The sequence below is a fragment of the Apostichopus japonicus genome, chromosome 17 (genome assembly GCF_037975245.1).
Source record: "Apostichopus japonicus isolate 1M-3 chromosome 17, ASM3797524v1, whole genome shotgun sequence".
NCBI lineage: Eukaryota > Metazoa > Echinodermata > Holothuroidea > Aspidochirotida > Stichopodidae > Apostichopus > Apostichopus japonicus.
In genome coordinates this window covers 17,522,129-17,549,507 of record NC_092577.1, presented here as the reverse complement: position 1 = coordinate 17,549,507, position 27,379 = coordinate 17,522,129, and the positions used below count along the sequence as shown (strand labels likewise).

General features: G+C 41.6%; 1 protein-coding gene, 15 non-coding genes and 48 pseudogenes across 16 annotated transcripts; 1 reads left to right on the top strand and 63 right to left on the bottom strand.

Annotated features, from left to right (window-relative positions):
* Positions 1–11: 11 nt before the first annotated feature.
* Positions 12–130, bottom strand: LOC139955474 (5S ribosomal RNA). Its single transcript, XR_011788713.1, has one exon. It is a non-coding gene; the product is annotated as a 5S ribosomal RNA (ribosomal RNA).
* Positions 131–206: 76 nt separating this feature from the next.
* On the bottom strand, positions 207–327 carry LOC139957227 (5S ribosomal RNA; annotated as a pseudogene).
* A 283-nt stretch (positions 328–610) lies between these two features.
* Positions 611–729, bottom strand: LOC139955743 (5S ribosomal RNA). Its single transcript, XR_011788974.1, has one exon. It is a non-coding gene; the product is annotated as a 5S ribosomal RNA (ribosomal RNA).
* A 283-nt stretch (positions 730–1,012) lies between these two features.
* Positions 1,013–1,131, bottom strand: LOC139957016 (5S ribosomal RNA; annotated as a pseudogene).
* A 283-nt stretch (positions 1,132–1,414) lies between these two features.
* On the bottom strand, positions 1,415–1,535 carry LOC139957388 (5S ribosomal RNA; annotated as a pseudogene).
* A 68-nt stretch (positions 1,536–1,603) lies between these two features.
* Positions 1,604–1,722, bottom strand: LOC139956519 (5S ribosomal RNA; annotated as a pseudogene).
* Positions 1,723–1,790: 68 nt separating this feature from the next.
* LOC139956402 (5S ribosomal RNA) lies at positions 1,791–1,909 on the bottom strand (annotated as a pseudogene).
* Positions 1,910–2,192: 283 nt separating this feature from the next.
* Positions 2,193–2,313, bottom strand: LOC139957386 (5S ribosomal RNA; annotated as a pseudogene).
* A 68-nt stretch (positions 2,314–2,381) lies between these two features.
* On the bottom strand, positions 2,382–2,502 carry LOC139957385 (5S ribosomal RNA; annotated as a pseudogene).
* A 68-nt stretch (positions 2,503–2,570) lies between these two features.
* On the bottom strand, positions 2,571–2,689 carry LOC139957056 (5S ribosomal RNA; annotated as a pseudogene).
* A 68-nt stretch (positions 2,690–2,757) lies between these two features.
* Positions 2,758–2,876, bottom strand: LOC139956401 (5S ribosomal RNA; annotated as a pseudogene).
* A 281-nt stretch (positions 2,877–3,157) lies between these two features.
* LOC139956641 (5S ribosomal RNA) lies at positions 3,158–3,276 on the bottom strand (annotated as a pseudogene).
* A 68-nt stretch (positions 3,277–3,344) lies between these two features.
* Positions 3,345–3,463, bottom strand: LOC139956518 (5S ribosomal RNA; annotated as a pseudogene).
* Positions 3,464–3,531: 68 nt separating this feature from the next.
* On the bottom strand, positions 3,532–3,650 carry LOC139956400 (5S ribosomal RNA; annotated as a pseudogene).
* A 283-nt stretch (positions 3,651–3,933) lies between these two features.
* Positions 3,934–4,052, bottom strand: LOC139957015 (5S ribosomal RNA; annotated as a pseudogene).
* A 68-nt stretch (positions 4,053–4,120) lies between these two features.
* LOC139955473 (5S ribosomal RNA) lies at positions 4,121–4,239 on the bottom strand. Its single transcript, XR_011788712.1, has one exon. It is a non-coding gene; the product is annotated as a 5S ribosomal RNA (ribosomal RNA).
* A 68-nt stretch (positions 4,240–4,307) lies between these two features.
* Positions 4,308–4,426, bottom strand: LOC139956517 (5S ribosomal RNA; annotated as a pseudogene).
* Positions 4,427–4,494: 68 nt separating this feature from the next.
* LOC139956399 (5S ribosomal RNA) lies at positions 4,495–4,613 on the bottom strand (annotated as a pseudogene).
* A 283-nt stretch (positions 4,614–4,896) lies between these two features.
* LOC139957014 (5S ribosomal RNA) lies at positions 4,897–5,015 on the bottom strand (annotated as a pseudogene).
* Positions 5,016–5,083: 68 nt separating this feature from the next.
* Positions 5,084–5,202, bottom strand: LOC139955472 (5S ribosomal RNA). Its single transcript, XR_011788711.1, has one exon. It is a non-coding gene; the product is annotated as a 5S ribosomal RNA (ribosomal RNA).
* Positions 5,203–5,270: 68 nt separating this feature from the next.
* LOC139955471 (5S ribosomal RNA) lies at positions 5,271–5,389 on the bottom strand. Its single transcript, XR_011788710.1, has one exon. It is a non-coding gene; the product is annotated as a 5S ribosomal RNA (ribosomal RNA).
* A 76-nt stretch (positions 5,390–5,465) lies between these two features.
* On the bottom strand, positions 5,466–5,586 carry LOC139957226 (5S ribosomal RNA; annotated as a pseudogene).
* A 283-nt stretch (positions 5,587–5,869) lies between these two features.
* LOC139955742 (5S ribosomal RNA) lies at positions 5,870–5,988 on the bottom strand. Its single transcript, XR_011788973.1, has one exon. It is a non-coding gene; the product is annotated as a 5S ribosomal RNA (ribosomal RNA).
* Positions 5,989–6,271: 283 nt separating this feature from the next.
* Positions 6,272–6,390, bottom strand: LOC139956398 (5S ribosomal RNA; annotated as a pseudogene).
* A 283-nt stretch (positions 6,391–6,673) lies between these two features.
* On the bottom strand, positions 6,674–6,794 carry LOC139957384 (5S ribosomal RNA; annotated as a pseudogene).
* A 68-nt stretch (positions 6,795–6,862) lies between these two features.
* LOC139956516 (5S ribosomal RNA) lies at positions 6,863–6,981 on the bottom strand (annotated as a pseudogene).
* Positions 6,982–7,049: 68 nt separating this feature from the next.
* LOC139956397 (5S ribosomal RNA) lies at positions 7,050–7,168 on the bottom strand (annotated as a pseudogene).
* Positions 7,169–7,451: 283 nt separating this feature from the next.
* On the bottom strand, positions 7,452–7,572 carry LOC139957383 (5S ribosomal RNA; annotated as a pseudogene).
* A 68-nt stretch (positions 7,573–7,640) lies between these two features.
* Positions 7,641–7,761, bottom strand: LOC139957382 (5S ribosomal RNA; annotated as a pseudogene).
* Positions 7,762–7,829: 68 nt separating this feature from the next.
* LOC139956515 (5S ribosomal RNA) lies at positions 7,830–7,948 on the bottom strand (annotated as a pseudogene).
* Positions 7,949–8,016: 68 nt separating this feature from the next.
* On the bottom strand, positions 8,017–8,135 carry LOC139956395 (5S ribosomal RNA; annotated as a pseudogene).
* A 283-nt stretch (positions 8,136–8,418) lies between these two features.
* LOC139957380 (5S ribosomal RNA) lies at positions 8,419–8,539 on the bottom strand (annotated as a pseudogene).
* Positions 8,540–8,607: 68 nt separating this feature from the next.
* LOC139957378 (5S ribosomal RNA) lies at positions 8,608–8,728 on the bottom strand (annotated as a pseudogene).
* Positions 8,729–8,796: 68 nt separating this feature from the next.
* LOC139957055 (5S ribosomal RNA) lies at positions 8,797–8,915 on the bottom strand (annotated as a pseudogene).
* A 68-nt stretch (positions 8,916–8,983) lies between these two features.
* On the bottom strand, positions 8,984–9,102 carry LOC139956394 (5S ribosomal RNA; annotated as a pseudogene).
* A 281-nt stretch (positions 9,103–9,383) lies between these two features.
* On the bottom strand, positions 9,384–9,502 carry LOC139956639 (5S ribosomal RNA; annotated as a pseudogene).
* A 68-nt stretch (positions 9,503–9,570) lies between these two features.
* LOC139956513 (5S ribosomal RNA) lies at positions 9,571–9,689 on the bottom strand (annotated as a pseudogene).
* Positions 9,690–9,757: 68 nt separating this feature from the next.
* On the bottom strand, positions 9,758–9,876 carry LOC139956393 (5S ribosomal RNA; annotated as a pseudogene).
* Positions 9,877–10,159: 283 nt separating this feature from the next.
* LOC139957013 (5S ribosomal RNA) lies at positions 10,160–10,278 on the bottom strand (annotated as a pseudogene).
* Positions 10,279–10,609: 331 nt separating this feature from the next.
* On the top strand, positions 10,610–20,409 carry LOC139985068 (uncharacterized). Its single transcript, XM_071999262.1, has 10 exons — positions 10,610–10,728; positions 12,259–12,798; positions 13,454–13,544; positions 14,064–15,166; positions 15,870–16,078; positions 16,564–16,882; positions 17,107–17,250; positions 17,494–17,658; positions 18,294–18,579; positions 18,837–20,409. Exons 2-10 carry the CDS (start codon positions 12,265–12,267, stop codon positions 20,237–20,239), a joined length of 4,254 nt encoding a protein of 1,417 aa, XP_071855363.1. The 5' UTR covers positions 10,610–10,728; positions 12,259–12,264; the 3' UTR covers positions 20,240–20,409.
* A 731-nt stretch (positions 20,410–21,140) lies between these two features.
* Positions 21,141–21,259, bottom strand: LOC139955470 (5S ribosomal RNA). The gene has a single exon (XR_011788709.1). It is a non-coding gene; the product is annotated as a 5S ribosomal RNA (ribosomal RNA).
* Positions 21,260–21,335: 76 nt separating this feature from the next.
* On the bottom strand, positions 21,336–21,456 carry LOC139957225 (5S ribosomal RNA; annotated as a pseudogene).
* Positions 21,457–21,739: 283 nt separating this feature from the next.
* Positions 21,740–21,858, bottom strand: LOC139956392 (5S ribosomal RNA; annotated as a pseudogene).
* Positions 21,859–22,141: 283 nt separating this feature from the next.
* On the bottom strand, positions 22,142–22,262 carry LOC139957377 (5S ribosomal RNA; annotated as a pseudogene).
* Positions 22,263–22,330: 68 nt separating this feature from the next.
* Positions 22,331–22,449, bottom strand: LOC139956511 (5S ribosomal RNA; annotated as a pseudogene).
* A 68-nt stretch (positions 22,450–22,517) lies between these two features.
* LOC139956391 (5S ribosomal RNA) lies at positions 22,518–22,636 on the bottom strand (annotated as a pseudogene).
* A 283-nt stretch (positions 22,637–22,919) lies between these two features.
* LOC139957376 (5S ribosomal RNA) lies at positions 22,920–23,040 on the bottom strand (annotated as a pseudogene).
* A 68-nt stretch (positions 23,041–23,108) lies between these two features.
* On the bottom strand, positions 23,109–23,227 carry LOC139955469 (5S ribosomal RNA). Its single transcript, XR_011788708.1, has one exon. It is a non-coding gene; the product is annotated as a 5S ribosomal RNA (ribosomal RNA).
* Positions 23,228–23,304: 77 nt separating this feature from the next.
* LOC139955468 (5S ribosomal RNA) lies at positions 23,305–23,423 on the bottom strand. Its single transcript, XR_011788707.1, has one exon. It is a non-coding gene; the product is annotated as a 5S ribosomal RNA (ribosomal RNA).
* Positions 23,424–23,491: 68 nt separating this feature from the next.
* LOC139955467 (5S ribosomal RNA) lies at positions 23,492–23,610 on the bottom strand. Its single transcript, XR_011788706.1, has one exon. It is a non-coding gene; the product is annotated as a 5S ribosomal RNA (ribosomal RNA).
* A 76-nt stretch (positions 23,611–23,686) lies between these two features.
* LOC139957224 (5S ribosomal RNA) lies at positions 23,687–23,807 on the bottom strand (annotated as a pseudogene).
* A 283-nt stretch (positions 23,808–24,090) lies between these two features.
* Positions 24,091–24,209, bottom strand: LOC139955741 (5S ribosomal RNA). The gene has a single exon (XR_011788972.1). It is a non-coding gene; the product is annotated as a 5S ribosomal RNA (ribosomal RNA).
* A 283-nt stretch (positions 24,210–24,492) lies between these two features.
* LOC139956390 (5S ribosomal RNA) lies at positions 24,493–24,611 on the bottom strand (annotated as a pseudogene).
* A 283-nt stretch (positions 24,612–24,894) lies between these two features.
* On the bottom strand, positions 24,895–25,015 carry LOC139957375 (5S ribosomal RNA; annotated as a pseudogene).
* A 68-nt stretch (positions 25,016–25,083) lies between these two features.
* On the bottom strand, positions 25,084–25,202 carry LOC139956510 (5S ribosomal RNA; annotated as a pseudogene).
* Positions 25,203–25,270: 68 nt separating this feature from the next.
* LOC139956389 (5S ribosomal RNA) lies at positions 25,271–25,389 on the bottom strand (annotated as a pseudogene).
* Positions 25,390–25,672: 283 nt separating this feature from the next.
* On the bottom strand, positions 25,673–25,793 carry LOC139957374 (5S ribosomal RNA; annotated as a pseudogene).
* Positions 25,794–25,861: 68 nt separating this feature from the next.
* On the bottom strand, positions 25,862–25,980 carry LOC139955466 (5S ribosomal RNA). The gene has a single exon (XR_011788705.1). It is a non-coding gene; the product is annotated as a 5S ribosomal RNA (ribosomal RNA).
* A 77-nt stretch (positions 25,981–26,057) lies between these two features.
* LOC139955464 (5S ribosomal RNA) lies at positions 26,058–26,176 on the bottom strand. Its single transcript, XR_011788703.1, has one exon. It is a non-coding gene; the product is annotated as a 5S ribosomal RNA (ribosomal RNA).
* A 68-nt stretch (positions 26,177–26,244) lies between these two features.
* LOC139955463 (5S ribosomal RNA) lies at positions 26,245–26,363 on the bottom strand. The gene has a single exon (XR_011788702.1). It is a non-coding gene; the product is annotated as a 5S ribosomal RNA (ribosomal RNA).
* A 76-nt stretch (positions 26,364–26,439) lies between these two features.
* Positions 26,440–26,560, bottom strand: LOC139957373 (5S ribosomal RNA; annotated as a pseudogene).
* Positions 26,561–26,636: 76 nt separating this feature from the next.
* LOC139957223 (5S ribosomal RNA) lies at positions 26,637–26,757 on the bottom strand (annotated as a pseudogene).
* Positions 26,758–27,040: 283 nt separating this feature from the next.
* On the bottom strand, positions 27,041–27,161 carry LOC139957372 (5S ribosomal RNA; annotated as a pseudogene).
* A 68-nt stretch (positions 27,162–27,229) lies between these two features.
* LOC139955462 (5S ribosomal RNA) lies at positions 27,230–27,348 on the bottom strand. Its single transcript, XR_011788701.1, has one exon. It is a non-coding gene; the product is annotated as a 5S ribosomal RNA (ribosomal RNA).
* Between the last annotated feature and the right edge of the window lie 31 nt (positions 27,349–27,379).

The following is a 27,379-nucleotide window of genomic DNA, read 5'->3' as shown; positions in this document are numbered from 1 at the left end:
ATGAAAGTAAAAGCCTACGGCACCCAGTATTCCCAGGCGGTCACCCATCCAAGTACTGACTGCGCTCTACGTTGCTTGACTTCGGTGATCGGACGAGAACCGGTATAGTCAACGTGATGTGGCCGTAGACATAACAAGAGGTCAATGTAGGCCATTTCAATTTCTCATCGTCGTGGCAACATAGTGTTATCAATTATGAAAATAAAAGCCTGCGGCACCCAGTATTCCCCCAGGCGGTCACCCATCCAAGTACTGACTGCGCTCTACGTTGCTTGACTTCGGTGATCGGACGAGAACCGGTATAGTCAACGTGATATGGCCGTAGACATTCCAAGAGGTGAAATGTAGGCTACTTGTCTGGTAGGTTATAATCAGTGGATTTAATATATATATTATACATGAATGGATTTAATATATATTATGTTAATCTATATTTTACATATATATCTAGAAAATTCTAATATATAAAAACAAACGAGGTATTTATTAATATATTCGATTTTCAAATCGCTTTCCTCGTGGCAAGACACTTTCCTTGTGGAAAGACAATGAAGGCCATTTCAATTTCTCATCGTCGTGGCAACATAGTGTTATCAATTATGAAAATAAAAGCCTGCGGCACCCAGTATTCCCAGGCGGTCACCCATCCAAGTACTGACTGCGCTCTACGTTGCTTGACTTCGGTGATCGGACGAGAACCGGTATAGTCAACGTGATATGGCCGTAGACATTCCAAGAGGTGAAATGTAGGCTACTTGTCTGGTAGGTTATGATCAGTGGATTTAATATATATATTATACATGAATGGATTTAATATATATTATGTTAATCTATATTTTACATATATATCTAGAAAATTCTAATATATAAAAACAAACGAGGTATTTATTAATATATTCGATTTTCAAATCGCTTTCCTCGTGGCAAGACACTTTCCTTGTGGAAAGACAATGAAGGCCATTTCAATTTCTCATCGTCGTGGCAACATAGTGTTATCAATTATGAAAATAAAAGCCTGCGGCACCCAGTATTCCCAGGCGGTCACCCATCCAAGTACTGACTGCGCTCTACGTTGCTTGACTTCGGTGATCGGACGAGAACCGGTATAGTCATCGTGATGTGGCCGTAGACATTCCAAGAGGCGAAATGTAGGCTAGTTGTCTGGTAGGTTATGATTAGTGGATTTAATATATATATTATACATGAATGGATTTAATATATATTATGTTAATCTATATTTTACATCTATATGTAGAAAATTCTAATATATAAAAACAAACGAGTTATTTATTAATATATTCGATTTTCAAATCGCTTTCCTCGTGGCAAGACACTTTCCTTGTGGAAAGACAATGAAGGCCATTTCAATTTCTCATCGTCGTGGCAACATAGTGTTATCAATTATGAAAATAAAAGCCTGCGGCACCCAGTATTCCCCCAGGCGGTCACCCATCCAAGTACTGACTGCGCTCTACGTTGCTTGACTTCGGTGATCGGACGAGAACCGGTATAGTCAACGTGATGTGGCCGTAGACATAACAAGAGGTCAATGTAGGCCATTTCAATTTCTCATCATCGTCGTGTTATCAATTATGAAAATAAAAGCCTACGGCACCCAGTATTCCCAGGCGGTCACCCATCCAAGTACTGACTGCGCTCTACGTTGCTTGACATCGGTGATCGGACGAGAACCGGTATAGTCAACGTGATGTGGCCGTAGACATAACAAGAGGTCAATGTAGACCATTTCAATTTCTCATCATCGTCGTGTTATCAATTATGAAAATAAAAGCCTACGGCACCCAGTATTCCCAGGCGGTCACCCATCCAAGTACTGACTGCGCTCTACGTTGCTTGACTTCGGTGATCGGACGAGAACCGGTATAGTCATCGTGATGTGGCCGTAGACATTCCAAGAGGCGAAATGTAGGCTAGTTGTCTGGTAGGTTATGATTAGTGGATTTAATATATATATTATACATGAATGGATTTAATATATATTATGTTAATCTGTATTTTACATATATATGTAGACAATTCTAATATATAAAAACAAACGAGTTATTTATTAATATATTCGATTTTCAAATCGCTTTCCTCGTGGCAAGACACTTTCCTTGTGGAAAGACAATGAAGGCCATTTCAATTTCTCATCGTCGTGGCAACATAGTGTTATCAATTATGAAAATAAAAGCCTGCGGCACCCAGTATTCCCCCAGGCGGTCACCCATCCAAGTACTGACTGCGCTCTACGTTGCTTGACTTCGGTGATCGGACGAGAACCGGTATAGTCAACGTGATGTGGCCGTAGACATAAAAACCGGTCAATGTAGGCCATTTCAATTTCTCATCATCGTCGTGTTATCAATTATGAAAATAAAAGCCTGCGGCACCCAGTATTCCCCCAGGCGGTCACCCATCCAAGTACTGACTGCGCTCTACGTTGCTTGACTTCGGTGATCGGACGAGAACCGGTATAGTCAACGTGATGTGGCCGTAGACATAAAAAGAGGTCAATGTAGGCCATTTCAATTTCTCATCATCGTCGTGTTATCAATTATGAAAATAAAAGCCTACGGCACCCAGTATTCCCAGGCGGTCACCCATCCAAGTACTGACAGCGCTCTACGTTGCTTGACATCGGTGATCGGACGAGAACCGGTATAGTCAACGTGATGTGGCCGTAGACATAACAAGAGGTCAATGTAGACCATTTCAATTTCTCATCATCGTCGTGTTATCAATTATGAAAATAAAAGCCTACGGCACCCAGTATTCCCAGGCGGTCACCCATCCAAGTACTGACTGCGCTCTACGTTGCTTGACTTCGGTGATCGGACGAGAACCGGTATAGTCATCGTGATGTGGCCGTAGACATTCCAAGAGGCGAAATGTAGGCTAGTTGTCTGGTAGGTTATGATCAGTGGATTTAATATATATTATACATGAATGGATTTAATATATATTATGTCAATCTGTATTTTACATATATATGTAGACAATTCTAATATATAAAAACAAACGAGTTATTTATTAATATATTCGATTTTCAAATCGCTTTCCTCGTGGCAAGACACTTTCCTTGTGGAAAGACAATGAAGGCCATTTCAATTTGTCATCGTCGTGGCAACATAGTGTTATCAATTATGAAAATAAAAGCCTGCGGCACCCAGTATTCCCAGGCGGTCACCCATCCAAGTACTGACTGCGCTCTACGTTGCTTGACTTCGGTGATCGGACGAGAACCGGTATAGTCAACGTGATGTGGCCGTAGACATAAAAAGAGGTCAATGTAGGCCATTTCAATTTCTCATCATCGTCGTGTTATCAATTATGAAAATAAAAGCCTACGGCACCCAGTATTCCCAGGCGGTCACCCATCCAAGTACTGACTGCGCTCTACGTTGCTTGACATCGGTGATCGGACGAGAACCGGTATAGTCAACGTGATGTGGCCGTAGACATAACAAGAGGTCAATGTAGACCATTTCAATTTCTCATCATCGTCGTGTTATCAATTATGAAAATAAAAGCCTACGGCACCCAGTATTCCCAGGCGGTCACCCATCCAAGTACTGACTGCGCTCTACGTTGCTTGACTTCGGTGATCGGACGAGAACCGGTATAGTCATCGTGATGTGGCCGTAGACATTCCAAGAGGCGAAATGTAGGCTAGTTGTCTGGTAGGTTATGATTAGTGGATTTAATATATATATTATACATGAATGGATTTAATATATATTATGTTAATCTATATTTTACATCTATATGTAGAAAATTCTAATATATAAAAACAAACGAGTTATTTATTAATATATTCGATTTTCAAATCGCTTTCCTCGTGGCAAGACACTTTCCTTGTGGAAAGACAATGAAGGCCATTTCAATTTCTCATCGTCGTGGCAACATAGTGTTATCAATTATGAAAATAAAAGCCTGCGGCACCCAGTATTCCCAGGCGGTCACCCATCCAAGTACTGACTGCGCTCTACGTTGCTTGACTTCGGTGATCGGACGAGAACCGGTATAGTCATCGTGATGTGGCCGTAGACATAAAAAGAGGTCAATGTAGGCCATTTCAATTTCTCATCATCGTCGTGTTATCAATTATGAAAATAAAAGCCTACGGCACCCAGTATTCCCAGGCGGTCACCCATCCAAGTACTGACTGCGCTCTACGTTGCTTGACTTCGGTGATCGGACGAGAACCGGTATAGTCAACGTGATGTGGCCGTAGACATAAAAAGAGGTCAATGTAGGCCATTTCAATTTCTCATCATCGTCGTGTTATCAATTATGAAAATAAAAGCCTACGGCACCCAGTATTCCCAGGCGGTCACCCATCCAAGTACTGACTGCGCTCTACGTTGCTTGACATCGGTGATCGGACGAGAACCGGTATAGTCAACGTGATGTGGCCGTAGACATAACAAGAGGTCAATGTAGACCATTTCAATTTCTCATCATCGTCGTGTTATCAATTATGAAAATAAAAGCCTACGGCACCCAGTATTCCCAGGCGGTCACCCATCCAAGTACTGACTGCGCTCTACGTTGCTTGACTTCGGTGATCGGACGAGAACCGGTATAGTCATCGTGATGTGGCCGTAGACATTCCAAGAGGCGAAATGTAGGCTAGTTGTCTGGTAGGTTATGATTAGTGGATTTAATATATATATTATACATGAATGGATTTAATATATATTATGTTAATCTATATTTTACATCTATATGTAGAAAATTCGAATATATAAAAACAAACGAGTTATTTATTAATATATTCGATTTTCAAATCGCTTTCCTCGTGGCAAGACACTTTCCTTGTGGAAAGACAATGAAGGCCATTTCAATTTCTCATCGTCGTGGCAACATAGTGTTATCAATTATGAAAATGAAAGCCTGCGGCACCCAGTATTCCCAGGCGGTCACCCATCCAAGTACTGACTGCGCTCTACGTTGCTTGACTTCGGTGATCGGACGAGAACCGGTATAGTCATCGTGATGTGGCCGTAGACATAAAAAGAGGTCAATGTAGGCCATTTCAATTTCTCATCATCGTCGTGTTATCAATTATGAAAATAAAAGCCTACGGCACCCAGTATTCCCAGGCGGTCACCCATCCAAGTACTGACTGCGCTCTACGTTGCTTGACTTCGGTGATCGGACGAGAACCGGTATAGTCAACGTGATGTGGCCGTAGACATAACAAGAGGTCAATGTAGGCCATTTCAATTTCTCATCATCGTCGTGTTATCAATTATGAAAGTAAAAGCCTACGGCACCCAGTATTCCCAGGCGGTCACCCATCCAAGTACTGACTGCGCTCTACGTTGCTTGACTTCGGTGATCGGACGAGAACCGGTATAGTCAACGTGATGTGGCCGTAGACATAACAAGAGGTCAATGTAGGCCATTTCAATTTCTCATCGTCGTGGCAACATAGTGTTATCAATTATGAAAATAAAAGCCTGCGGCACCCAGTATTCCCCCAGGCGGTCACCCATCCAAGTACTGACTGCGCTCTACGTTGCTTGACTTCGGTGATCGGACGAGAACCGGTATAGTCAACGTGATATGGCCGTAGACATTCCAAGAGGTGAAATGTAGGCTACTTGTCTGGTAGGTTATAATCAGTGGATTTAATATATATATTATACATGAATGGATTTAATATATATTATGTTAATCTATATTTTACATATATATCTAGAAAATTCTAATATATAAAAACAAACGAGGTATTTATTAATATATTCGATTTTCAAATCGCTTTCCTCGTGGCAAGACACTTTCCTTGTGGAAAGACAATGAAGGCCATTTCAATTTCTCATCGTCGTGGCAACATAGTGTTATCAATTATGAAAATAAAAGCCTGCGGCACCCAGTATTCCCAGGCGGTCACCCATCCAAGTACTGACTGCGCTCTACGTTGCTTGACTTCGGTGATCGGACGAGAACCGGTATAGTCAACGTGATATGGCCGTAGACATTCCAAGAGGTGAAATGTAGGCTACTTGTCTGGTAGGTTATGATCAGTGGATTTAATATATATATTATACATGAATGGATTTAATATATATTATGTTAATCTATATTTTACATATATATCTAGAAAATTCTAATATATAAAAACAAACGAGGTATTTATTAATATATTCGATTTTCAAATCGCTTTCCTCGTGGCAAGACACTTTCCTTGTGGAAAGACAATGAAGGCCATTTCAATTTCTCATCGTCGTGGCAACATAGTGTTATCAATTATGAAAATAAAAGCCTACGGCACCCAGTATTCCCAGGCGGTCACCCATCCAAGTACTGACTGCGCTCTACGTTGCTTGACTTCGGTGATCGGACGAGAACCGGTATAGTCATCGTGATGTGGCCGTAGACATTCCAAGAGGCGAAATGTAGGCTAGTTGTCTGGTAGGTTATGATTAGTGGATTTAATATATATATTATACATGAATGGATTTAATATATATTATGTTAATCTATATTTTACATCTATATGTAGAAAATTCTAATATATAAAAACAAACGAGTTATTTATTAATATATTCGATTTTCAAATCGCTTTCCTCGTGGCAAGACACTTTCCTTGTGGAAAGACAATGAAGGCCATTTCAATTTCTCATCGTCGTGGCAACATAGTGTTATCAATTATGAAAATAAAAGCCTGCGGCACCCAGTATTCCCCCAGGCGGTCACCCATCCAAGTACTGACTGCGCTCTACGTTGCTTGACTTCGGTGATCGGACGAGAACCGGTATAGTCAACGTGATGTGGCCGTAGACATAACAAGAGGTCAATGTAGGCCATTTCAATTTCTCATCATCGTCGTGTTATCAATTATGAAAATAAAAGCCTACGGCACCCAGTATTCCCAGGCGGTCACCCATCCAAGTACTGACTGCGCTCTACGTTGCTTGACATCGGTGATCGGACGAGAACCGGTATAGTCAACGTGATGTGGCCGTAGACATAACAAGAGGTCAATGTAGACCATTTCAATTTCTCATCATCGTCGTGTTATCAATTATGAAAATAAAAGCCTACGGCACCCAGTATTCCCAGGCGGTCACCCATCCAAGTACTGACTGCGCTCTACGTTGCTTGACTTCGGTGATCGGACGAGAACCGGTATAGTCATCGTGATGTGGCCGTAGACATTCCAAGAGGCGAAATGTAGGCTAGTTGTCTGGTAGGTTATGATTAGTGGATTTAATATATATATTATACATGAATGGATTTAATATATATTATGTTAATCTGTATTTTACATATATATGTAGACAATTCTAATATATAAAAACAAACGAGTTATTTATTAATATATTCGATTTTCAAATCGCTTTCCTCGTGGCAAGACACTTTCCTTGTGGAAAGACAATGAAGGCCATTTCAATTTCTCATCGTCGTGGCAACATAGTGTTATCAATTATGAAAATAAAAGCCTGCGGCACCCAGTATTCCCCCAGGCGGTCACCCATCCAAGTACTGACTGCGCTCTACGTTGCTTGACTTCGGTGATCGGACGAGAACCGGTATAGTCAACGTGATGTGGCCGTAGACATAAAAACCGGTCAATGTAGGCCATTTCAATTTCTCATCATCGTCGTGTTATCAATTATGAAAATAAAAGCCTGCGGCACCCAGTATTCCCCCAGGCGGTCACCCATCCAAGTACTGACTGCGCTCTACGTTGCTTGACTTCGGTGATCGGACGAGAACCGGTATAGTCAACGTGATGTGGCCGTAGACATAACAAGAGGTCAATGTAGGCCATTTCAATTTCTCATCATCGTCGTGTTATCAATTATGAAAATAAAAGCCTACGGCACCCAGTATTCCCAGGCGGTCACCCATCCAAGTACTGACTGCGCTCTACGTTGCTTGACATCGGTGATCGGACGAGAACCGGTATAGTCAACGTGATGTGGCCGTAGACATAACAAGAGGTCAATGTAGACCATTTCAATTTCTCATCATCGTCGTGTTATCAATTATGAAAATAAAAGCCTACGGCACCCAGTATTCCCAGGCGGTCACCCATCCAAGTACTGACTGCGCTCTACGTTGCTTGACTTCGGTGATCGGACGAGAACCGGTATAGTCATCGTGATGTGGCCGTAGACATTCCAAGAGGCGAAATGTAGGCTAGTTGTCTGGTAGGTTATGATTAGTGGATTTAATATATATATTATACATGAATGGATTTAATATATATTATGTTAATCTGTATTTTACATATATATGTAGACAATTCTAATATATAAAAACAAACGAGTTATTTATTAATATATTCGATTTTCAAATCGCTTTCCTCGTGGCAAGACACTTTCCTTGTGGAAAGACAATGAAGGCCATTTCAATTTCTCATCGTCGTGGCAACATAGTGTTATCAATTATGAAAATAAAAGCCTGCGGCACCCAGTATTCCCCCAGGCGGTCACCCATCCAAGTACTGACTGCGCTCTACGTTGCTTGACTTCGGTGATCGGACGAGAACCGGTATAGTCAACGTGATGTGGCCGTAGACATAAAAACCGGTCAATGTAGGCCATTTCAATTTCTCATCATCGTCGTGTTATCAATTATGAAAATAAAAGCCTGCGGCACCCAGTATTCCCCCAGGCGGTCACCCATCCAAGTACTGACTGCGCTCTACGTTGCTTGACTTCGGTGATCGGACGAGAACCGGTATAGTCAACGTGATGTGGCCGTAGACATAAAAAGAGGTCAATGTAGGCCATTTCAATTTCTCATCATCGTCGTGTTATCAATTATGAAAATAAAAGCCTACGGCACCCAGTATTCCCAGGCGGTCACCCATCCAAGTACTGACAGCGCTCTACGTTGCTTGACATCGGTGATCGGACGAGAACCGGTATAGTCAACGTGATGTGGCCGTAGACATAACAAGAGGTCAATGTAGACCATTTCAATTTCTCATCATCGTCGTGTTATCAATTATGAAAATAAAAGCCTACGGCACCCAGTATTCCCAGGCGGTCACCCATCCAAGTACTGACTGCGCTCTACGTTGCTTGACTTCGGTGATCGGACGAGAACCGGTATAGTCATCGTGATGTGGCCGTAGACATTCCAAGAGGCGAAATGTAGGCTAGTTGTCTGGTAGGTTATGATCAGTGGATTTAATATATATTATACATGAATGGATTTAATATATATTATGTCAATCTGTATTTTACATATATATGTAGACAATTCTAATATATAAAAACAAACGAGTTATTTATTAATATATTCGATTTTCAAATCGCTTTCCTCGTGGCAAGACACTTTCCTTGTGGAAAGACAATGAAGGCCATTTCAATTTGTCATCGTCGTGGCAACATAGTGTTATCAATTATGAAAATAAAAGCCTGCGGCACCCAGTATTCCCAGGCGGTCACCCATCCAAGTACTGACTGCGCTCTACGTTGCTTGACTTCGGTGATCGGACGAGAACCGGTATAGTCAACGTGATGTGGCCGTAGACATAAAAAGAGGTCAATGTAGGCCATTTCAATTTCTCATCATCGTCGTGTTATCAATTATGAAAATAAAAGCCTACGGCACCCAGTATTCCCAGGCGGTCACCCATCCAAGTACTGACTGCGCTCTACGTTGCTTGACATCGGTGATCGGACGAGAACCGGTATAGTCAACGTGATGTGGCCGTAGACATAACAAGAGGTCAATGTAGACCATTTCAATTTCTCATCATCGTCGTGTTATCAATTATGAAAATAAAAGCCTACGGCACCCAGTATTCCCAGGCGGTCACCCATCCAAGTACTGACTGCGCTCTACGTTGCTTGACTTCGGTGATCGGACGAGAACCGGTATAGTCATCGTGATGTGGCCGTAGACATTCCAAGAGGCGAAATGTAGGCTAGTTGTCTGGTAGGTTATGATTAGTGGATTTAATATATATATTATACATGAATGGATTTAATATATATTATGTTAATCTATATTTTACATCTATATGTAGAAAATTCTAATATATAAAAACAAACGAGTTATTTATTAATATATTCGATTTTCAAATCGCTTTCCTCGTGGCAAGACACTTTCCTTGTGGAAAGACAATGAAGGCCATTTCAATTTCTCATCGTCGTGGCAACATAGTGTTATCAATTATGAAAATAAAAGCCTGCGGCACCCAGTATTCCCAGGCGGTCACCCATCCAAGTACTGACTGCGCTCTACGTTGCTTGACTTCGGTGATCGGACGAGAACCGGTATAGTCATCGTGATGTGGCCGTAGACATAAAAAGAGGTCAATGTAGGCCATTTCAATTTCTCATCATCGTCGTGTTATCAATTATGAAAATAAAAGCCTACGGCACCCAGTATTCCCAAGCAAATACCCTTCCAAGTACTTATCTGGTGCTCAACAGACCAATGGTTGAGCGACGTTGAGCGCTGAACAGACCAATCACTGCTCAACTTTCTCGTTGACAGTGCTCAACAGACTAATGGTTGAGCGCCGTTGAGCGTTCAACAGACCAATGGTTGAGCACCATTTAAACTACGTAAATTACGTCATCTGCTGGTCTACTTAAAACTTTTTTGCGAACGACCAACCCACTGCGTGCAAGTCACATATAAAGCACAATTTTATCATAAAGCAAGAAATAGACACCTGTCGCAGATTTTATCGTTGAATCGAACCTCGCCAAAGCTGAAAGTTAATCAGAAATCCATGTAACATAAATCGTAAGTATTCTTATCGCGCGTTTAGACCTAACTTAGCTTCATTCTAGCCGACAAGTCTTAGGCCTTAACTATAGGCATAAGTACCAGTTACGCGAAGAACCATCGAACGACTCCGGTTTTTTGCCTAAAATTTCGCCTTGCGCAGGTAAAATTGCAAATCGGTTCTTGGAATTCTAATTCAAATGTTCTTATGTTTGAATTTATTGACCTAAATTACTGAAAATTCATGCATTAAATGTTTTTAAATTAACTTTTTGCCAATCTAGCCCCCTAGCCTAAGGAACACACTTCTGACTGAGTAGGCTAGTGACAACAGTACGGTTAGGTCTATCTAAGTCTGTAAAAGATTTAAATGTGTTTAAAATCAAGGTAAGGGTTCAGAAAACAGGTTAGGGGTACCTCTCCCAGGAGGGATTGGATGCCGTTGATCATATGGTGCTGAAAACTTAGAGGAATATTCCATGGAATGTTTTCTTCAAAATTGTTACATGACCCAAAATATCAATGGCAGCATTTATTATCACGAGTAGCAGCTTACAATGCGGCAGACAGAGCGTCACTCTCAAGCTGCGTAAAAAGTACAGTATTGTAGTAACAATTAAAAGCGACAGTCAAGACACTTGTTGCAGGTTCTGCCATTGAATTGAACCTCCAGTCGCCATAACTGAAACAGAATTCCATGTAACATAAATCATATGTATATTTTTCGCATCTATTTACATAGCCTCAGACTACTACAAGTTTTAGGCCGGCTATTCCATAAGTACCGGTTATGCAAAAACCCTCACTCGGCAACGTTCCTGATTTGGCACTCTGCATTTTTTGCATCATATTTTGCCTTGTGCAGGAATATGTGCAAAATTGCAAATCAAGTACATGTCATGAATTCTAGTTTAAATGTTCTCATCTTTAATATTAACCTAAATTCATAATCAATTATGTTCAAATATATAACCTTTTTATTTTACCACAACTTCCCCATGCCGGTGAAAAATAACTGACAATAAGTGACAATTACATCCATGTGGAAGTACTGACAGTGCTACAGCCTACATGACAGGGAATTTTGTCACAATATTAATGAAAGTCATATAAGCAACAATTTTGAGGGTCATACTGTATATCCCCATCTAGGCTCTAAGGCCAGCCTTGGTTGTTGTCAGACACAGCCTAGCCTCCATAGTTATTTTTTGAAAATGCAAGAGTGGCTACATGCTAGAACAAAGAAGGCTAAGTAGGTTTCAAGTTTAAACCAAAACCATTACATTAACACTGACTCAGTTATTCAGATACTGTACAAAGGCAGGGCGCTATACTTGTACCATTGACTTTAGTCCTAGGGGTCAAATTATTGCCAAAAAATGGAAGTTTGCATAGGTATCACTCATTTGTATTTGTTTTAAAAGGTGAACATTAACTCAACTTTCCACTTAGTTTCCAGACCTGTGTAGATTACCCATTATTGAAAACCAATACCCACTACTGCAGCTAATTGCTTTAATAGAGTGTTTTAATTGTGTGTTTTTTCAGGTGAACATGGAGCTGGGTCACAGATGCCAGGTGTGCCGTCAGACATTCAACGTGAAATCCAATTTGACACGGCATATGAAGAGTCACCAAACACACAGTTTTGAATGCCAAGTCTGTAACAAAACATTTGCATTGAAACAGTCACTAACAAAACATAAGCAACAGCACCAGTATCCTGTGATTCGCTTGTTCTCACGCGGTGAAGCAAAACTCAAGTGCACTGAACACGCTTCTCAGGTAGCAAAGCGCCAAAGTGAACCAGTTGATGATGTCTGGCTGAATCCAGGCACTGCTGAGGCTGCAGCCAAAAAAACAGGAGGGACTCTATGGACATGTAACATTGTCATCAACTTTGGAAAGTATGCCGGCCAAACCTTCAAATGGCTTCTGGAAAATGACGTTGGATGGGTTGTGTTCATTCTGTCAGAATTCAAGCGAACTGGGGAAACCATCCCATTGCTCAAGTGGCAGAAAGAAAGACTATGGGACCTGGCTGAACAGTTTCCGGAGGTTATGGTGCTGATTGACAGACGCTTGAAGGTAAAGGAATAAGGAGTAAACAAAATATTGTGTACAATGTATGATGTTCAAGTTCTTATATTTGACTGCTAGCACTACACAAAAAATGTAGCAGTCTAAGCAATGTAGCAAATTTAAGTAGCATTTTGCAATGTCATGTGATGAAATTTATTCTCTGGTAACCTGTTATTATCATTTTGCTCTCTTCTTTTCCTTTCATGACAGTTGATTTCCTTTTCTGTGTAGTTTAGAGATAACTTAAACTGTTGATACCATTGTTGACAGAAAATCAATTGCCCCTTAAGTTTCCCTTGAGGATATTTCCTAGGAATCATCGCAGGTGGCATTGTCCGAGTGCCCCCAGACATACCTGCGAACCACCCCTCCAGAATAAAATACTCCCAACGGTCCAACCCCCAACAGACTCGCCTGCCTTACACTAATATGCACAAATAAATTGGTAGTGGCTGCACTGGAAGTAAGTACCGTGTAGAATGTAGACCTGTTTAACGACACATCAGCATGTGTGTTATAAATTGTCTTTCAAATTGTCTTTCTAATATTGTTCAAGTACCCCCATTAGTTGCCTTCTACCACAGGCAGGGTATATTCTGGGCATATTCTGATAAGCCAATCAGATCTAATGGCCTATGCCTCTTTCATTCTTTGATTGCAGAAGCAGGAAAAAGAGAAGGCTCAGGCCAGTGCAGAATCTGATCCGTTTGCACAAGACTATCTGGAAGATGCTGATCTGCTGGCTGCTGCAGGTATGATAATTTTATTTTGTTTATTTTATTTATTTATTTATTTATTTATTTATTTATTTATTTATTTATTTATTTATTTATTTATTTATTTATGTATTTATTTATTTTTTTTTTTATTTATTTATTTATTTTTATTTTATTTATTATTTATTTATTTATTTATTTATCATAATTTTTATATATTTTTATTTATTATTTTTTATTTATTTATACAACTCTTAAATTAGCACTCCTGTTAGGACATTAGGTTTAATTAGTCAGAGGCCTGACTTGATTTGCCATTGACCAGGTGTAACTTGAGAGGACACAGCCTTTTTTCCTGGAACGCTAGCTCAAATGTGGATAAATTTACCAATCAGAAGCTGATAATGCCTTACACTCCACCTCTATCCCACACAATGTTACACAATTGTCTGTCGGGGAGGTAATATGTGTAACCTACTGAACACAGAGTCCGCTATTAATTACACACATTTCATTCAAATACATAAAACACTTGTCTTATTATTGTCTTTTCAGAGAATGTTCTCCAACAGTCAGAGGTTGCTGTATCAACAGAGATAACCACAGTTGGGAAACTTGTTACACCATCAGCTGCGGCCACAAGGAGCTCAGACGACTCTGCATCTTCATCCGCTGCTCAAACATCTTCCTCTCCAGGAGAAGCTATTCTTCTGGAGGGCTGGCAGACGTTCTGGGATGATCCCCCCCAACATGTGCAGGGCATCTGCGCTCCAAACATCAAATGGATCAAAGGTGATGATCAGTTTGGAATTTTTCAGCCCGCAAAGCCATATCAGAATGCCAAGGGTGTGTTGGTGCAGCGCAAGGTGTTCAAGGACAAAATACAGTTCAACCCCCCGCCTGTCCCTACATCAATCAAGGGATTACTACCAAACATGCTGTCCTTCTTCACAACACCTGTTATCTTCTGGAGGCCTGTTGGTGTCTTGGAAGTGAAAATAAGGTGTCCAAACCCCAACTGCCCTGCTCCACCTGGTAGCTACTTGGCAAAAAGCGGTTTTGGTAACTACGCCAGGCAAGTATGTGGCCTCAGTTACCATTACACTTTGCTGACAGAGCGATTGCAGTGTATCCATTGCATGAAGCAGCGTAAGGCAATTGGAGAGAATGTGGACCCTGACACTGATGAAGAGGAGACAACACAACAGCAGCAGTACAGGTGGCATGCATACAGTCCACATATCTTACTGTCCCTTGCACCGGCTGTTCGAAGCATGTTCCCTGCAGTTATTTGTGGAAAGAGGGCAATTGATAAGAGTGTAGTTACCCTTCTCAGTGACAGACTCAATGCTGTGTCCATGGCCAAGGTCCACAGGCTGATACAACAGGGCCATGATGAGTGGTATGCTGGAAGGAGGGACCTGTACCAGACTCTCTTGTACCAGGCTCATACAGCCAGCACTGCCTCTCAGCAAGGGATCTTGTCCTATTTGAAACCTCCAGGCAGCTACACTCCACCACTCCCTCAGACTCCCGTACCCTCTCCCAGAGTGCTGCGCCGGGCCCATTTGGTCATGGAGATGGAGAGGATGCCGGACTACAGAGCCTCCATTCTCAGTGTCACTGGAGAAATCCTGTGCATTGATGGGACTAAACAGGTAACTTCTTTTTAAAGTATGTGCTTAACGGTTTGTCAACAAAAAATTCCATTATGGTAATGTGTTGGTTCCAGCTATGCTTATCTTCTTTTGTGGACAAGGTAAACGGTTCATACCGATGGAGTATAATGATCACATATATGCATAAGCTGCTAAGCCACAAAACTCCATTCAGTGTTTATATGCTTAAATGTAGCTATTCCTTAGTCCCATCCATGTGTGCTGCACAAGTGCTTTCTGTGATGTCTGACCATATAACTGAATTTGTGCTAATTTGCAATGGTGACACCAATCCGGCACTGGTACAGATAAAGAAAGCAACAGTTTTATGTAAGAATTGCATTAAAAGGCCATGCTGGACTGAAACTCGCCTGCAAGGAGTTATATATTTATATAGTTATATAGTGACTCGTCTGCTAACTCATTCTTTCCTCACACAGCATGAATCTGGAACAAACAGGCCTTCTTCAACTGTCCTTGCCTCCCCTTTAAACGATCTTCAGAAATTACATATCATCAAACTGGATTTAATTCTCTTATCTCTCTTCCTTTAGCTTTTAATTTTTCCCTTCTCTCCTTCATGTCAGGAGGATATTGATGGTTCATTTCCAATAGCAGTTGGGGGGGGGGGGTCTCACCCTTCCCCATTCAACATCTCCCACATTGCTTGAAATATTAACTCTGTTAATGTTATTTTTTACAGATCCTAAAGAAAATACACGGTGATGGCCAGGGTACCATGCAGTATGTGACAAGCGTTCTGAATGAGTGGGGTCAGTTCTTGACGACGGTAGTGGTTGCATCTGAATCAGAAGGAAGCTACGAAAGAATGGCAAGTGGACTGGTGGCACGTTTCAAGCGGGCTAATGCTCCTGCCCCGAAGATTCTTTACGCAGACAACAACTGCTGTAGGTGGGTAAAATGCCTTCGTGGAATGAAACTCCTGACTGTGATGCACCCATTCACACATACTGTGTCATTAGGCATGTTTGGCTACTGCCATACCAGCTGTTGCATTGGATGTCACACTGGGTGCTATATGGGGTTGTCGTAAGTGGTGACTAAAGGGGAGAGATGTTCCCGTCTTGACATGTGCCGTACAACATGCCTGGTCATCGTATCTCAAATAGGTGCTTTATTACAACTCAAACCACCCTAAAACCTAATGCAACCCAGTCTACAGTGTCCCCGCAGACTGGAAATTCAGTTATTACACTCATGGCATTCTACATCGTCCTGATATATTTTATTCAGGTTGTATGTCAGTCCACAAAGACATTTTAGAATAAGATAAAATGTTGGTTAATTAAATTAAAGAATTAATATATGTACAGAAATGAAATTGCCCTGGATAAAGAAATGTTCTGAATGATCTGTAATTTTTTTTTCTGTTCTAGAGATGGTGGGACTTCGTGGCTGGAATCCTTATTTCAAGACTGGACAGACGAGGGAATGGTGGTGCGCCTAGATATCAGACACTGGCTCCATCGATGGGACACAGTAGTGATTAAACAAACACACTCCAAGTATGGTATGTTTATGTCTGCACTCGCCGGGGCCATCCTAGCCTACAATAAAGAGGACATGCTGCTGCTGGTCCGAGCAATTCGTAATGGCAATGAGATTTATTCCCAGTACTCAGATGAACAGATGCTGCCTTTTGTGAAGCCACACCAGCTGAAGTCGTATGTTCGACGCATAACCCGAGGGGTAGAGGTAAGCTGCTTTTATTGTGCATGGATAAACAGTGTCCATAACAAAGCTGAAGGAGGGCAGTGTCACCTGATATGCAATTGATACTGACATCGTAAATGACATCATAAATCTAAAGTGGCAATCGTTTCTTTTGTTTACATTGTCATTAGAATTAGACCAGTGAGTCTTGATCTGAATTATCTTTAAGGCTCTTTTTTTTAATTTGAACATTTATTATTTTGCAGGAGAGTGCGTGTGCCATAGAGGCCATTTTGCAGGAGTTCAAGGGACCAGCTGGCCTGGATATTGATGGCATACCTCTGTTCAAGTCCACAGAAGCAGTTGATGCTCAATGGGCGACGGCCAGTAAACATCTTAGTTGTATGCAGGTGAGCTCATTGTTTATAGGTAGAAAACAGTCATCAGTTGTTGGTGATGCAAGAAAGTTGCACCAAAAGGAGAGACCAAAGGTTGCCAGAGATCAATCTGTTATGATTGATCAACATGCCCCTCCCTCGTGAAGGAGGGGAGGGGAATTCTACTGACTGAGCTAATCTGATCAAAAATATTTAAATATCACAAATAATAAGAAATCATTTATTAGTGAATTCATTCATTCTTTTTATTTTCAGGACCCACCTAACATTTCACTCTACGTCACTACTAGAGAGGTGACTCTAAATGGCATCCAGTTGAACAAGTACAGGTGTCGGAGAGGAAGCAACTCGTTGGAGGGCCTACATGCTCACATGGTGAATGCAGTCCCATCACAGAGGTGTGGCATTATGCCTTTCCAGGTAAGAAAAAACCTTGTAGCATTCTAGATTACTGTCAGTCAATGCCAGTCATGTGAATCTAGCTTTTGTTAGATTAAGCTATTTATGCAGCAGCAGTGCTAAAATTATGTGTGACATACTTGACAATTTGTTTCCCAAATCTCATAAAGTTCTGGAACACTTGTTGTGACATAACTTGACAAACCTTTAGCGAACCTCCATCACATCAACTAGTCCCATACTGTGTGGTAAGTTTAAAAATGAAATTAATGCCCATGTCATTCTAGTGACATGGCTTTCATTCACCCAAGCCGAAAAGGTGTGAGCTTATATTTGTTATTTATTTTTTTATATAATATAAAATATTTTTATATTTTTTTAACACAGGCCGCAATAAAATGTGCCTCTAGCATAACACGTGTTATCATGTTATAACACATATGCATATAAGTGCGCAATATATTCAAGTCGAAAACGCTATTATAAGCAACTGTACAATTCGGTTCAGGTGTTTCATTACACCTACTTTTTTATTTGAAATTCAGCATCATGTTCAAAGTCAGTCAAAGCACCTATTTGTACCCAACTTCTTTGAATGACCCAATACACTCATTTATTCATTTGATTCATTGGTAGTTTTTTTTTTTTATTTGCAGGTGTACCTAATCACCTTTGCAGTTCAATGGAATACAAGAATGGAGACACTGAAGGTAGCTGGTGGCCAAGGACGTAAGACAACATGTCTGGACCCCCGCCAAATCCAGCGCTTAAACCAGCAGTCGGAATTCCTATTCGGGAAGGAGCACCTCTTTGAACCAAACTTCGCTGCACCCATGCCCAATCCTGGGAGGCATGATGAAGGCCCTGAAGAGCTGCTGGGGGTGGAGTATGCCTACTACCAGTCAACAGATTTCAGATCCAGAGACTACTACATTCAGAAAGGTACAGTAAATTCAATATATCATGAGGATGTGGCAAACTAGTTGGTGACCGTATAAAATCATGTAAACGTTAAGGGCAGCAGGTAAGGTTAGAAGTGGGAGAATAAGCATTTCTCTCATTGCAGAGGGACTGTCATGGGGATTGGCAGCTCAGTAGGACAATTGATAGTAACAGGCGTTGTTGAGATGTGTGCTAAAGCTTAGTAGGATTAGTGCTTGCATATAAAAAGATGATATATATATATTTTTTTATTGCAGTTGATGAAGAAGCATCTCAGGAGCTTGATGAGCCTCATCAGGACCAGCAGAGTGACTCAGAAGAGTGTGAAGATGAAGGGGTTGGAGACCTGGCCTCTGAGGAAGACCATGGGGATCCTATTGATTCATTGAGTATAGAGCATTCTGTGCTGAGTGCATCAAGGCAAGTCGAAGAGGAAGAGAGTCCTGCTTTACAGGATGTGCTCATGTCTCCCCGCCATCTTCATCTCCCCGGGTTTGAGGAAGTCGAGCGACTGGCCCTGCTGCTACTGCAACTTGCTGATGACAGTAACAGACACATTGTGCCTCCTTCTCTGAGACGGGAGATTGCAACAGCTGCTAGTTTGCTCCACGAACATGACAAATCGGCTCGAAAGTTTGTGAAAAGGTACCAGTCTAAATGGGGGTACACCTTGTTTGGGAGATGTCTAGGTCCAGAAAACCCACAGAGCAGTGCTGCTCAGAAAACAAAATTTGCGCAGATGAGGTACGCACAGGCGTCTCAAATAACAGAAGAGTCCCGTCTCCTGTACATATTAATCAAAATGTTAAAGAACAGACCTTCTGTCAGTCACTACTCCTCACCCACGAAGACAGCTAGCATGGTGTTAGGCCATTACAAAAGAATTGTGGATAGGCTAAGGGATGATCCACTTTTGTCAAATGTAGAGATACCTCTGCCCAACATCAATGCCAAGTCTGTCACAAACATGCTTTCAAAGGAAGCTAAGAGTGCAAACTTGAGGGCCACTTGCCAGCCAAAAGTCAAACCACACAAACGGGTCTTCTCAGACGAAACTATGCCTGATGCCCCCTCCCTCCCTTCATCACTTCCACCTCTAGACAGACCTCAAGTTCAGTACCCGTCGGTTGACCTCATTACTGGAAAGAGGCGACATGAAAAAAGGAGATTGGATTTTGATGTTGAGGAAACCGAACATGTTGCTTCATCATCCACTGGTGCAATCGCGTCACCTTCAACTTTGCGACAACTGCAACCTCGACCAACCTCTGCACAGGTTATGCCATCAGGTTCATCCAATGCACCTATACTATTGGTTGTACCTTCACAGCCCCAGGCACCATCTGTGCTGCTACAACCTTCAACCAGCCAAGTAGCATTTACATATAAATCGAAACCATCACAATCCCATACTCCAAAACCAGTGATGCCAAACAAATCAAGAAAGCCATGTTCTGCGTGTAAGATAGCACAGTGTGGTGGGCTAAAGAAGCGCTACACACCTTCAAAAGAAAAATGTGCTGCCAGCAACCAAAAAATGTTCACATTTTGCCCAAGAACTAGAAAGTCCACAACCCCGGGATTTGGAGGCGTATTCAATGACTTTGAACATTTTAAAAGAGTCGTAGACGAAGAACTGCAGAGGAGAAAAGGCAAATAAAATGGGCTCTTCCTCATGTGCTTGCCATAGTTGCATACCAGACAACATACATGTAACCATTTATGGTTCCTGGGCTGCAGTGAAAAACACTTGCCCATTGTCACAGTATAAAAAATTGTAAATGTAGTACATACTATGAGCTAGCCAAGAGGTACAATAAATGCCACTTTGAACAGTCAGCAACATGTTCTTGAGTCGTTTTTAGCGCTATTGGCTACTATAATACTATACCTAAGCATATCATTCTCTCTGTCCCTCAATCTGTCTGTCTTGTCTGCTAATTACTTAAATACTAATCCCTTAAAGACCCTCTTTTTAAAGTTGGTCTGATTTTGTTTATATTTCATAAATGTGGTCAAGAGTCAAATCCTCGCATGAATGTTATTCAAATTTCATAAATGCTGGCTACATCAACAAAGGAGGCAGCGAGCACCTATGTGTGCAAAGCTAAAGGATTGAAGGTTACTTTATGACCTCCAGGATTTAATATAATTGTCTACCAGCTGAAGTTGAATCTTGGAAATGCAACTTTCTTGAAACATTTTTAAGCAAGTTTTAGAGAGAAGAATAATCTCATGTTTATAATTAAACTGCAGAAATACAGAGAATGGGGCTCTATTTTATCGCCGCTCCGATTGATGGCGCTATTGCGAATCTAATTTTTTGGCAAATTCGCACATTCCTGCGCTGTGATCGGTAAAGGGGATTAGTACTTGCGGGGGTCGTGAGCCATTCCCAGGCGGTCACCCATCCAAGTACTGACTGCGCTCTACGTTGCTTGACTTCGGTGATCGGACGAGAACCGGTATAGTCAACGTGATGTGGCCGTAGACATAACAAGAGGTCAATGTAGGCCATTTCAATTTCTCATCATCGTCGTGTTATCAATTATGAAAGTAAAAGCCTACGGCACCCAGTATTCCCAGGCGGTCACCCATCCAAGTACTGACTGCGCTCTACGTTGCTTGACTTCGGTGATCGGACGAGAACCGGTATAGTCAACGTGATGTGGCCGTAGACATAACAAGAGGTCAATGTAGGCCATTTCAATTTCTCATCGTCGTGGCAACATAGTGTTATCAATTATGAAAATAAAAGCCTGCGGCACCCAGTATTCCCCCAGGCGGTCACCCATCCAAGTACTGACTGCGCTCTACGTTGCTTGACTTCGGTGATCGGACGAGAACCGGTATAGTCAACGTGATATGGCCGTAGACATTCCAAGAGGTGAAATGTAGGCTACTTGTCTGGTAGGTTATAATCAGTGGATTTAATATATATATTATACATGAATGGATTTAATATATATTATGTTAATCTATATTTTACATATATATCTAGAAAATTCTAATATATAAAAACAAACGAGGTATTTATTAATATATTCGATTTTCAAATCGCTTTCCTCGTGGCAAGACACTTTCCTTGTGGAAAGACAATGAAGGCCATTTCAATTTCTCATCGTCGTGGCAACATAGTGTTATCAATTATGAAAATAAAAGCCTACGGCACCCAGTATTCCCAGGCGGTCACCCATCCAAGTACTGACTGCGCTCTACGTTGCTTGACTTCGGTGATCGGACGAGAACCGGTATAGTCATCGTGATGTGGCCGTAGACATTCCAAGAGGCGAAATGTAGGCTAGTTGTCTGGTAGGTTATGATTAGTGGATTTAATATATATATTATACATGAATGGATTTAATATATATTATGTTAATCTATATTTTACATCTATATGTAGAAAATTCGAATATATAAAAACAAACGAGTTATTTATTAATATATTCGATTTTCAAATCGCTTTCCTCGTGGCAAGACACTTTCCTTGTGGAAAGACAATGAAGGCCATTTCAATTTCTCATCGTCGTGGCAACATAGTGTTATCAATTATGAAAATAAAAGCCTGCGGCACCCAGTATTCCCCCAGGCGGTCACCCATCCAAGTACTGACTGCGCTCTACGTTGCTTGACTTCGGTGATCGGACGAGAACCGGTATAGTCAACGTGATGTGGCCGTAGACATAACAAGAGGTCAATGTAGGCCATTTCAATTTCTCATCATCGTCGTGTTATCAATTATGAAAATAAAAGCCTACGGCACCCAGTATTCCCAGGCGGTCACCCATCCAAGTACTGACTGCGCTCTACGTTGCTTGACATCGGTGATCGGACGAGAACCGGTATAGTCAACGTGATGTGGCCGTAGACATAACAAGAGGTCAATGTAGACCATTTCAATTTCTCATCATCGTCGTGTTATCAATTATGAAAATAAAAGCCTACGGCACCCAGTATTCCCAGGCGGTCACCCATCCAAGTACTGACTGCGCTCTACGTTGCTTGACTTCGGTGATCGGACGAGAACCGGTATAGTCATCGTGATGTGGCCGTAGACATTCCAAGAGGCGAAATGTAGGCTAGTTGTCTGGTAGGTTATGATTAGTGGATTTAATATATATATTATACATGAATGGATTTAATATATATTATGTTAATCTGTATTTTACATATATATGTAGACAATTCTAATATATAAAAACAAACGAGTTATTTATTAATATATTCGATTTTCAAATCGCTTTCCTCGTGGCAAGACACTTTCCTTGTGGAAAGACAATGAAGGCCATTTCAATTTCTCATCGTCGTGGCAACATAGTGTTATCAATTATGAAAATAAAAGCCTGCGGCACCCAGTATTCCCCCAGGCGGTCACCCATCCAAGTACTGACTGCGCTCTACGTTGCTTGACTTCGGTGATCGGACGAGAACCGGTATAGTCAACGTGATGTGGCCGTAGACATAAAAACCGGTCAATGTAGGCCATTTCAATTTCTCATCATCGTCGTGTTATCAATTATGAAAATAAAAGCCTACGGCACCCAGTATTCCCAGGCGGTCACCCATCCAAGTACTGACTGCGCTCTACGTTGCTTGACTTCGGTGATCGGACGAGAACCGGTATAGTCAACGTGATGTGGCCGTAGACATAAAAACCGGTCAATGTAGGCCATTTCAATTTCTCATCGTCGTGGCAACATAGTGTTATCAATTATAAAAAATAAAAGCCTACGGCACCCAGTATTCCCAGGCGGTCACCCATCCAAGTACTGACTGCGCTCTACGTTGCTTGACTTCGGTGATCGGACGAGAACCGGTATAGTCAACGTGATGTGGCCGTAGACATAACAAGAGGTCAATGTAGGCCATTTCAATTTCTCATCATCGTCGTGTTATCAATTATGAAAGTAAAAGCCTACGGCACCCAGTATTCCCAGGCGGTCACCCATCCAAGTACTGACTGCGCTCTACGTTGCTTGACTTCGGTGATCGGACGAGAACCGGTATAGTCAACGTGATGTGGCCGTAGACATAACAAGAGGTCAATGTAGGCCATTTCAATTTCTCATCGTCGTGGCAACATAGTGTTATCAATTATGAAAATAAAAGCCTGCGGCACCCAGTATTCCCCCAGGCGGTCACCCATCCAAGTACTGACTGCGCTCTACGTTGCTTGACTTCGGTGATCGGACGAGAACCGGTATAGTCAACGTGATATGGCCGTAGACATTCCAAGAGGTGAAATGTAGGCTACTTGTCTGGTAGGTTATAATCAGTGGATTTAATATATATATTATACATGAATGGATTTAATATATATTATGTTAATCTATATTTTACATATATATCTAGAAAATTCTAATATATAAAAACAAACGAGGTATTTATTAATATATTCGATTTTCAAATCGCTTTCCTCGTGGCAAGACACTTTCCTTGTGGAAAGACAATGAAGGCCATTTCAATTTCTCATCGTCGTGGCAACATAGTGTTATCAATTATGAAAATAAAAGCCTGCGGCACCCAGTATTCCCAGGCGGTCACCCATCCAAGTACTGACTGCGCTCTACGTTGCTTGACTTCGGTGATCGGACGAGAACCGGTATAGTCAACGTGATATGGCCGTAGACATTCCAAGAGGTGAAATGTAGGCTACTTGTCTGGTAGGTTATGATCAGTGGATTTAATATATATATTATACATGAATGGATTTAATATATATTATGTTAATCTATATTTTACATATATATCTAGAAAATTCTAATATATAAAAACAAACGAGGTATTTATTAATATATTCGATTTTCAAATCGCTTTCCTCGTGGCAAGACACTTTCCTTGTGGAAAGACAATGAAGGCCATTTCAATTTCTCATCGTCGTGGCAACATAGTGTTATCAATTATGAAAATAAAAGCCTACGGCACCCAGTATTCCCAGGCGGTCACCCATCCAAGTACTGACTGCGCTCTACGTTGCTTGACTTCGGTGATCGGACGAGAACCGGTATAGTCATCGTGATGTGGCCGTAGACATTCCAAGAGGCGAAATGTAGGCTAGTTGTCTGGTAGGTTATGATTAGTGGATTTAATATATATATTATACATGAATGGATTTAATATATATTATGTTAATCTATATTTTACATCTATATGTAGAAAATTCGAATATATAAAAACAAACGAGTTATTTATTAATATATTCGATTTTCAAATCGCTTTCCTCGTGGCAAGACACTTTCCTTGTGGAAAGACAATGAAGGCCATTTCAATTTCTCATCGTCGTGGCAACATAGTGTTATCAATTATGAAAATAAAAGCCTGCGGCACCCAGTATTCCCCCAGGCGGTCACCCATCCAAGTACTGACTGCGCTCTACGTTGCTTGACTTCGGTGATCGGACGAGAACCGGTATAGTCAACGTGATGTGGCCGTAGACATAACAAGAGGTCAATGTAGGCCATTTCAATTTCTCATCATCGTCGTGTTATCAATTATGAAAATAAAAGCCTACGGCACCCAGTATTCCCAGGCGGTCACCCATCCAAGTACTGACTGCGCTCTACGTTGCTTGACATCGGTGATCGGACGAGAACCGGTATAGTCAACGTGATGTGGCCGTAGACATAACAAGAGGTCAATGTAGACCATTTCAATTTCTCATCATCGTCGTGTTATCAATTATGAAAATAAAAGCCTACGGCACCCAGTATTCCCAGGCGGTCACCCATCCAAGTACTGACTGCGCTCTACGTTGCTTGACTTCGGTGATCGGACGAGAACCGGTATAGTCATCGTGATGTGGCCGTAGACATTCCAAGAGGCGAAATGTAGGCTAGTTGTCTGGTAGGTTATGATTAGTGGATTTAATATATATATTATACATGAATGGATTTAATATATATTATGTTAATCTGTATTTTACATATATATGTAGACAATTCTAATATATAAAAACAAACGAGTTATTTATTAATATATTCGATTTTCAAATCGCTTTCCTCGTGGCAAGACACTTTCCTTGTGGAAAGACAATGAAGGCCATTTCAATTTCTCATCGTCGTGGCAACATAGTGTTATCAATTATGAAAATAAAAGCCTGCGGCACCCAGTATTCCCCCAGGCGGTCACCCATCCAAGTACTGACTGCGCTCTACGTTGCTTGACTTCGGTGATCGGACGAGAACCGGTATAGTCAACGTGATGTGGCCGTAGACATAAAAACCGGTCAATGTAGGCCATTTCAATTTCTCATCATCGTCGTGTTATCAATTATGAAAATAAAAGCCTACGGCACCCAGTATTCCCAGGCGGTCACCCATCCAAGTACTGACTGCGCTCTACGTTGCTTGACTTCGGTGATCGGACGAGAACCGGTATAGTCAACGTGATGTGGCCGTAGACATAAAAACCGGTCAATGTAGGCCATTTCAATTTCTCATCGTCGTGGCAACATAGTGTTATCAATTATAAAAAATAAAAGCCTACGGCACCCAGTATTCCCAGGCGGTCACCCATCCAAGTACTGACTGCGCTCTACGTTGCTTGACTTCGGTGATCGGACGAGAACCGGTATAGTCAACGTGATGTGGCCGTAGACATAACAAGAGGTCAATGTAGGCCATTTCAATTTCTCATCATCGTCGTGTTATCAATTATGAAAATAAAAGCCTACGGCACCCAGTATTCCCAGGCGGTCACCCATCCAAGTACTGACTGCGCTCTACGTTGCTTGACTTCGGTGATCGGACGAGAACCGGTATAGTCAACGTGATGTGGCCGTAGACATAACAAGAGGTCAATGTAGGCCATTTCAATTTCTCATCGTCGTGGCAACATAGTGTTATCAATTATGAAAATAAAAGCCTGCGGCACCCAGTATTCCCCCAGGCGGTCACCCATCCAAGTACTGACTGCGCTCTACGTTGCTTGACTTCGGTGATCGGACGAGAACCGGTATAGTCAACGTGATGTGGCCGTAGACATAACAAGAGGTCAATGTAGGCCATTTCAATTTCTCATCGTCGTGGCAACATAGTGTTATCAATTATGAAAATAAAAGCCTGCGGCACCCAGTATTCCCCCAGGCGGTCACCCATCCAAGTACTGACTGCGCTCTACGTTGCTTGACTTCGGTGATCGGACGAGAACCGGTATAGTCAACGTGATATGGCCGTAGACATTCCAAGAGGCGAAATGTAGGCTAGTTGTCTGGTAGGTTATGATTAGTGGATTTAATATATATATTATACATGAATGGATTTAATATATATTATGTTAATCTGTATTTTACATATATATGTAGACAATTCTAATATATAAAAACAAACGAGTTATTTATTAATATATTCGATTTTCAAATCGCTTTCCTCGTGGCAAGACACTTTCCTTGTGGAAAGACAATGAAGGCCATTTCAATTTCTCATCGTCGTGGCAACATAGTGTTATCAATTATGAAAATAAAAGCCTGCGGCACCCAGTATTCCCCCAGGCGGTCACCCATCCAAGTACTGACTGCGCTCTACGTTGCTTGACTTCGGTGATCGGACGAGAACCGGTATAGTCAACGTGATGTGGCCGTAGACATAAAAACCGGTCAATGTAGGCCATTTCAATTTCTCATCATCGTCGTGTTATCAATTATGAAAATAAAAGCCTACGGCACCCAGTATTCCCAGGCGGTCACCCATCCAAGTACTGACTGCGCTCTACGTTGCTTGACTTCGGTGATCGGACGAGAACCGGTATAGTCAACGTGATGTGGCCGTAGACATAAAAACCGGTCAATGTAGGCCATTTCAAT

What these genes read in the sequence shown, in the direction of transcription:
- LOC139985068 (XM_071999262.1), top strand. Translation starts at nt 12,265, where the DNA reads ATGGAGCTGGGTCACAGATGCCAGGTGTGCCGTCAGACATTCAACGTG. An exon ending in GCATTGATGGGACTAAACAG is followed by an intron (nt 15,167 to 15,869) that starts GTAACTTCTTTT and finishes TATTTTTTACAG; the next exon opens with ATCCTAAAGAAAATACACGG. An exon ending in GCAGACAACAACTGCTGTAG is followed by an intron (nt 16,079 to 16,563) that starts GTGGGTAAAATG and finishes TTTCTGTTCTAG; the next exon opens with AGATGGTGGGACTTCGTGGC.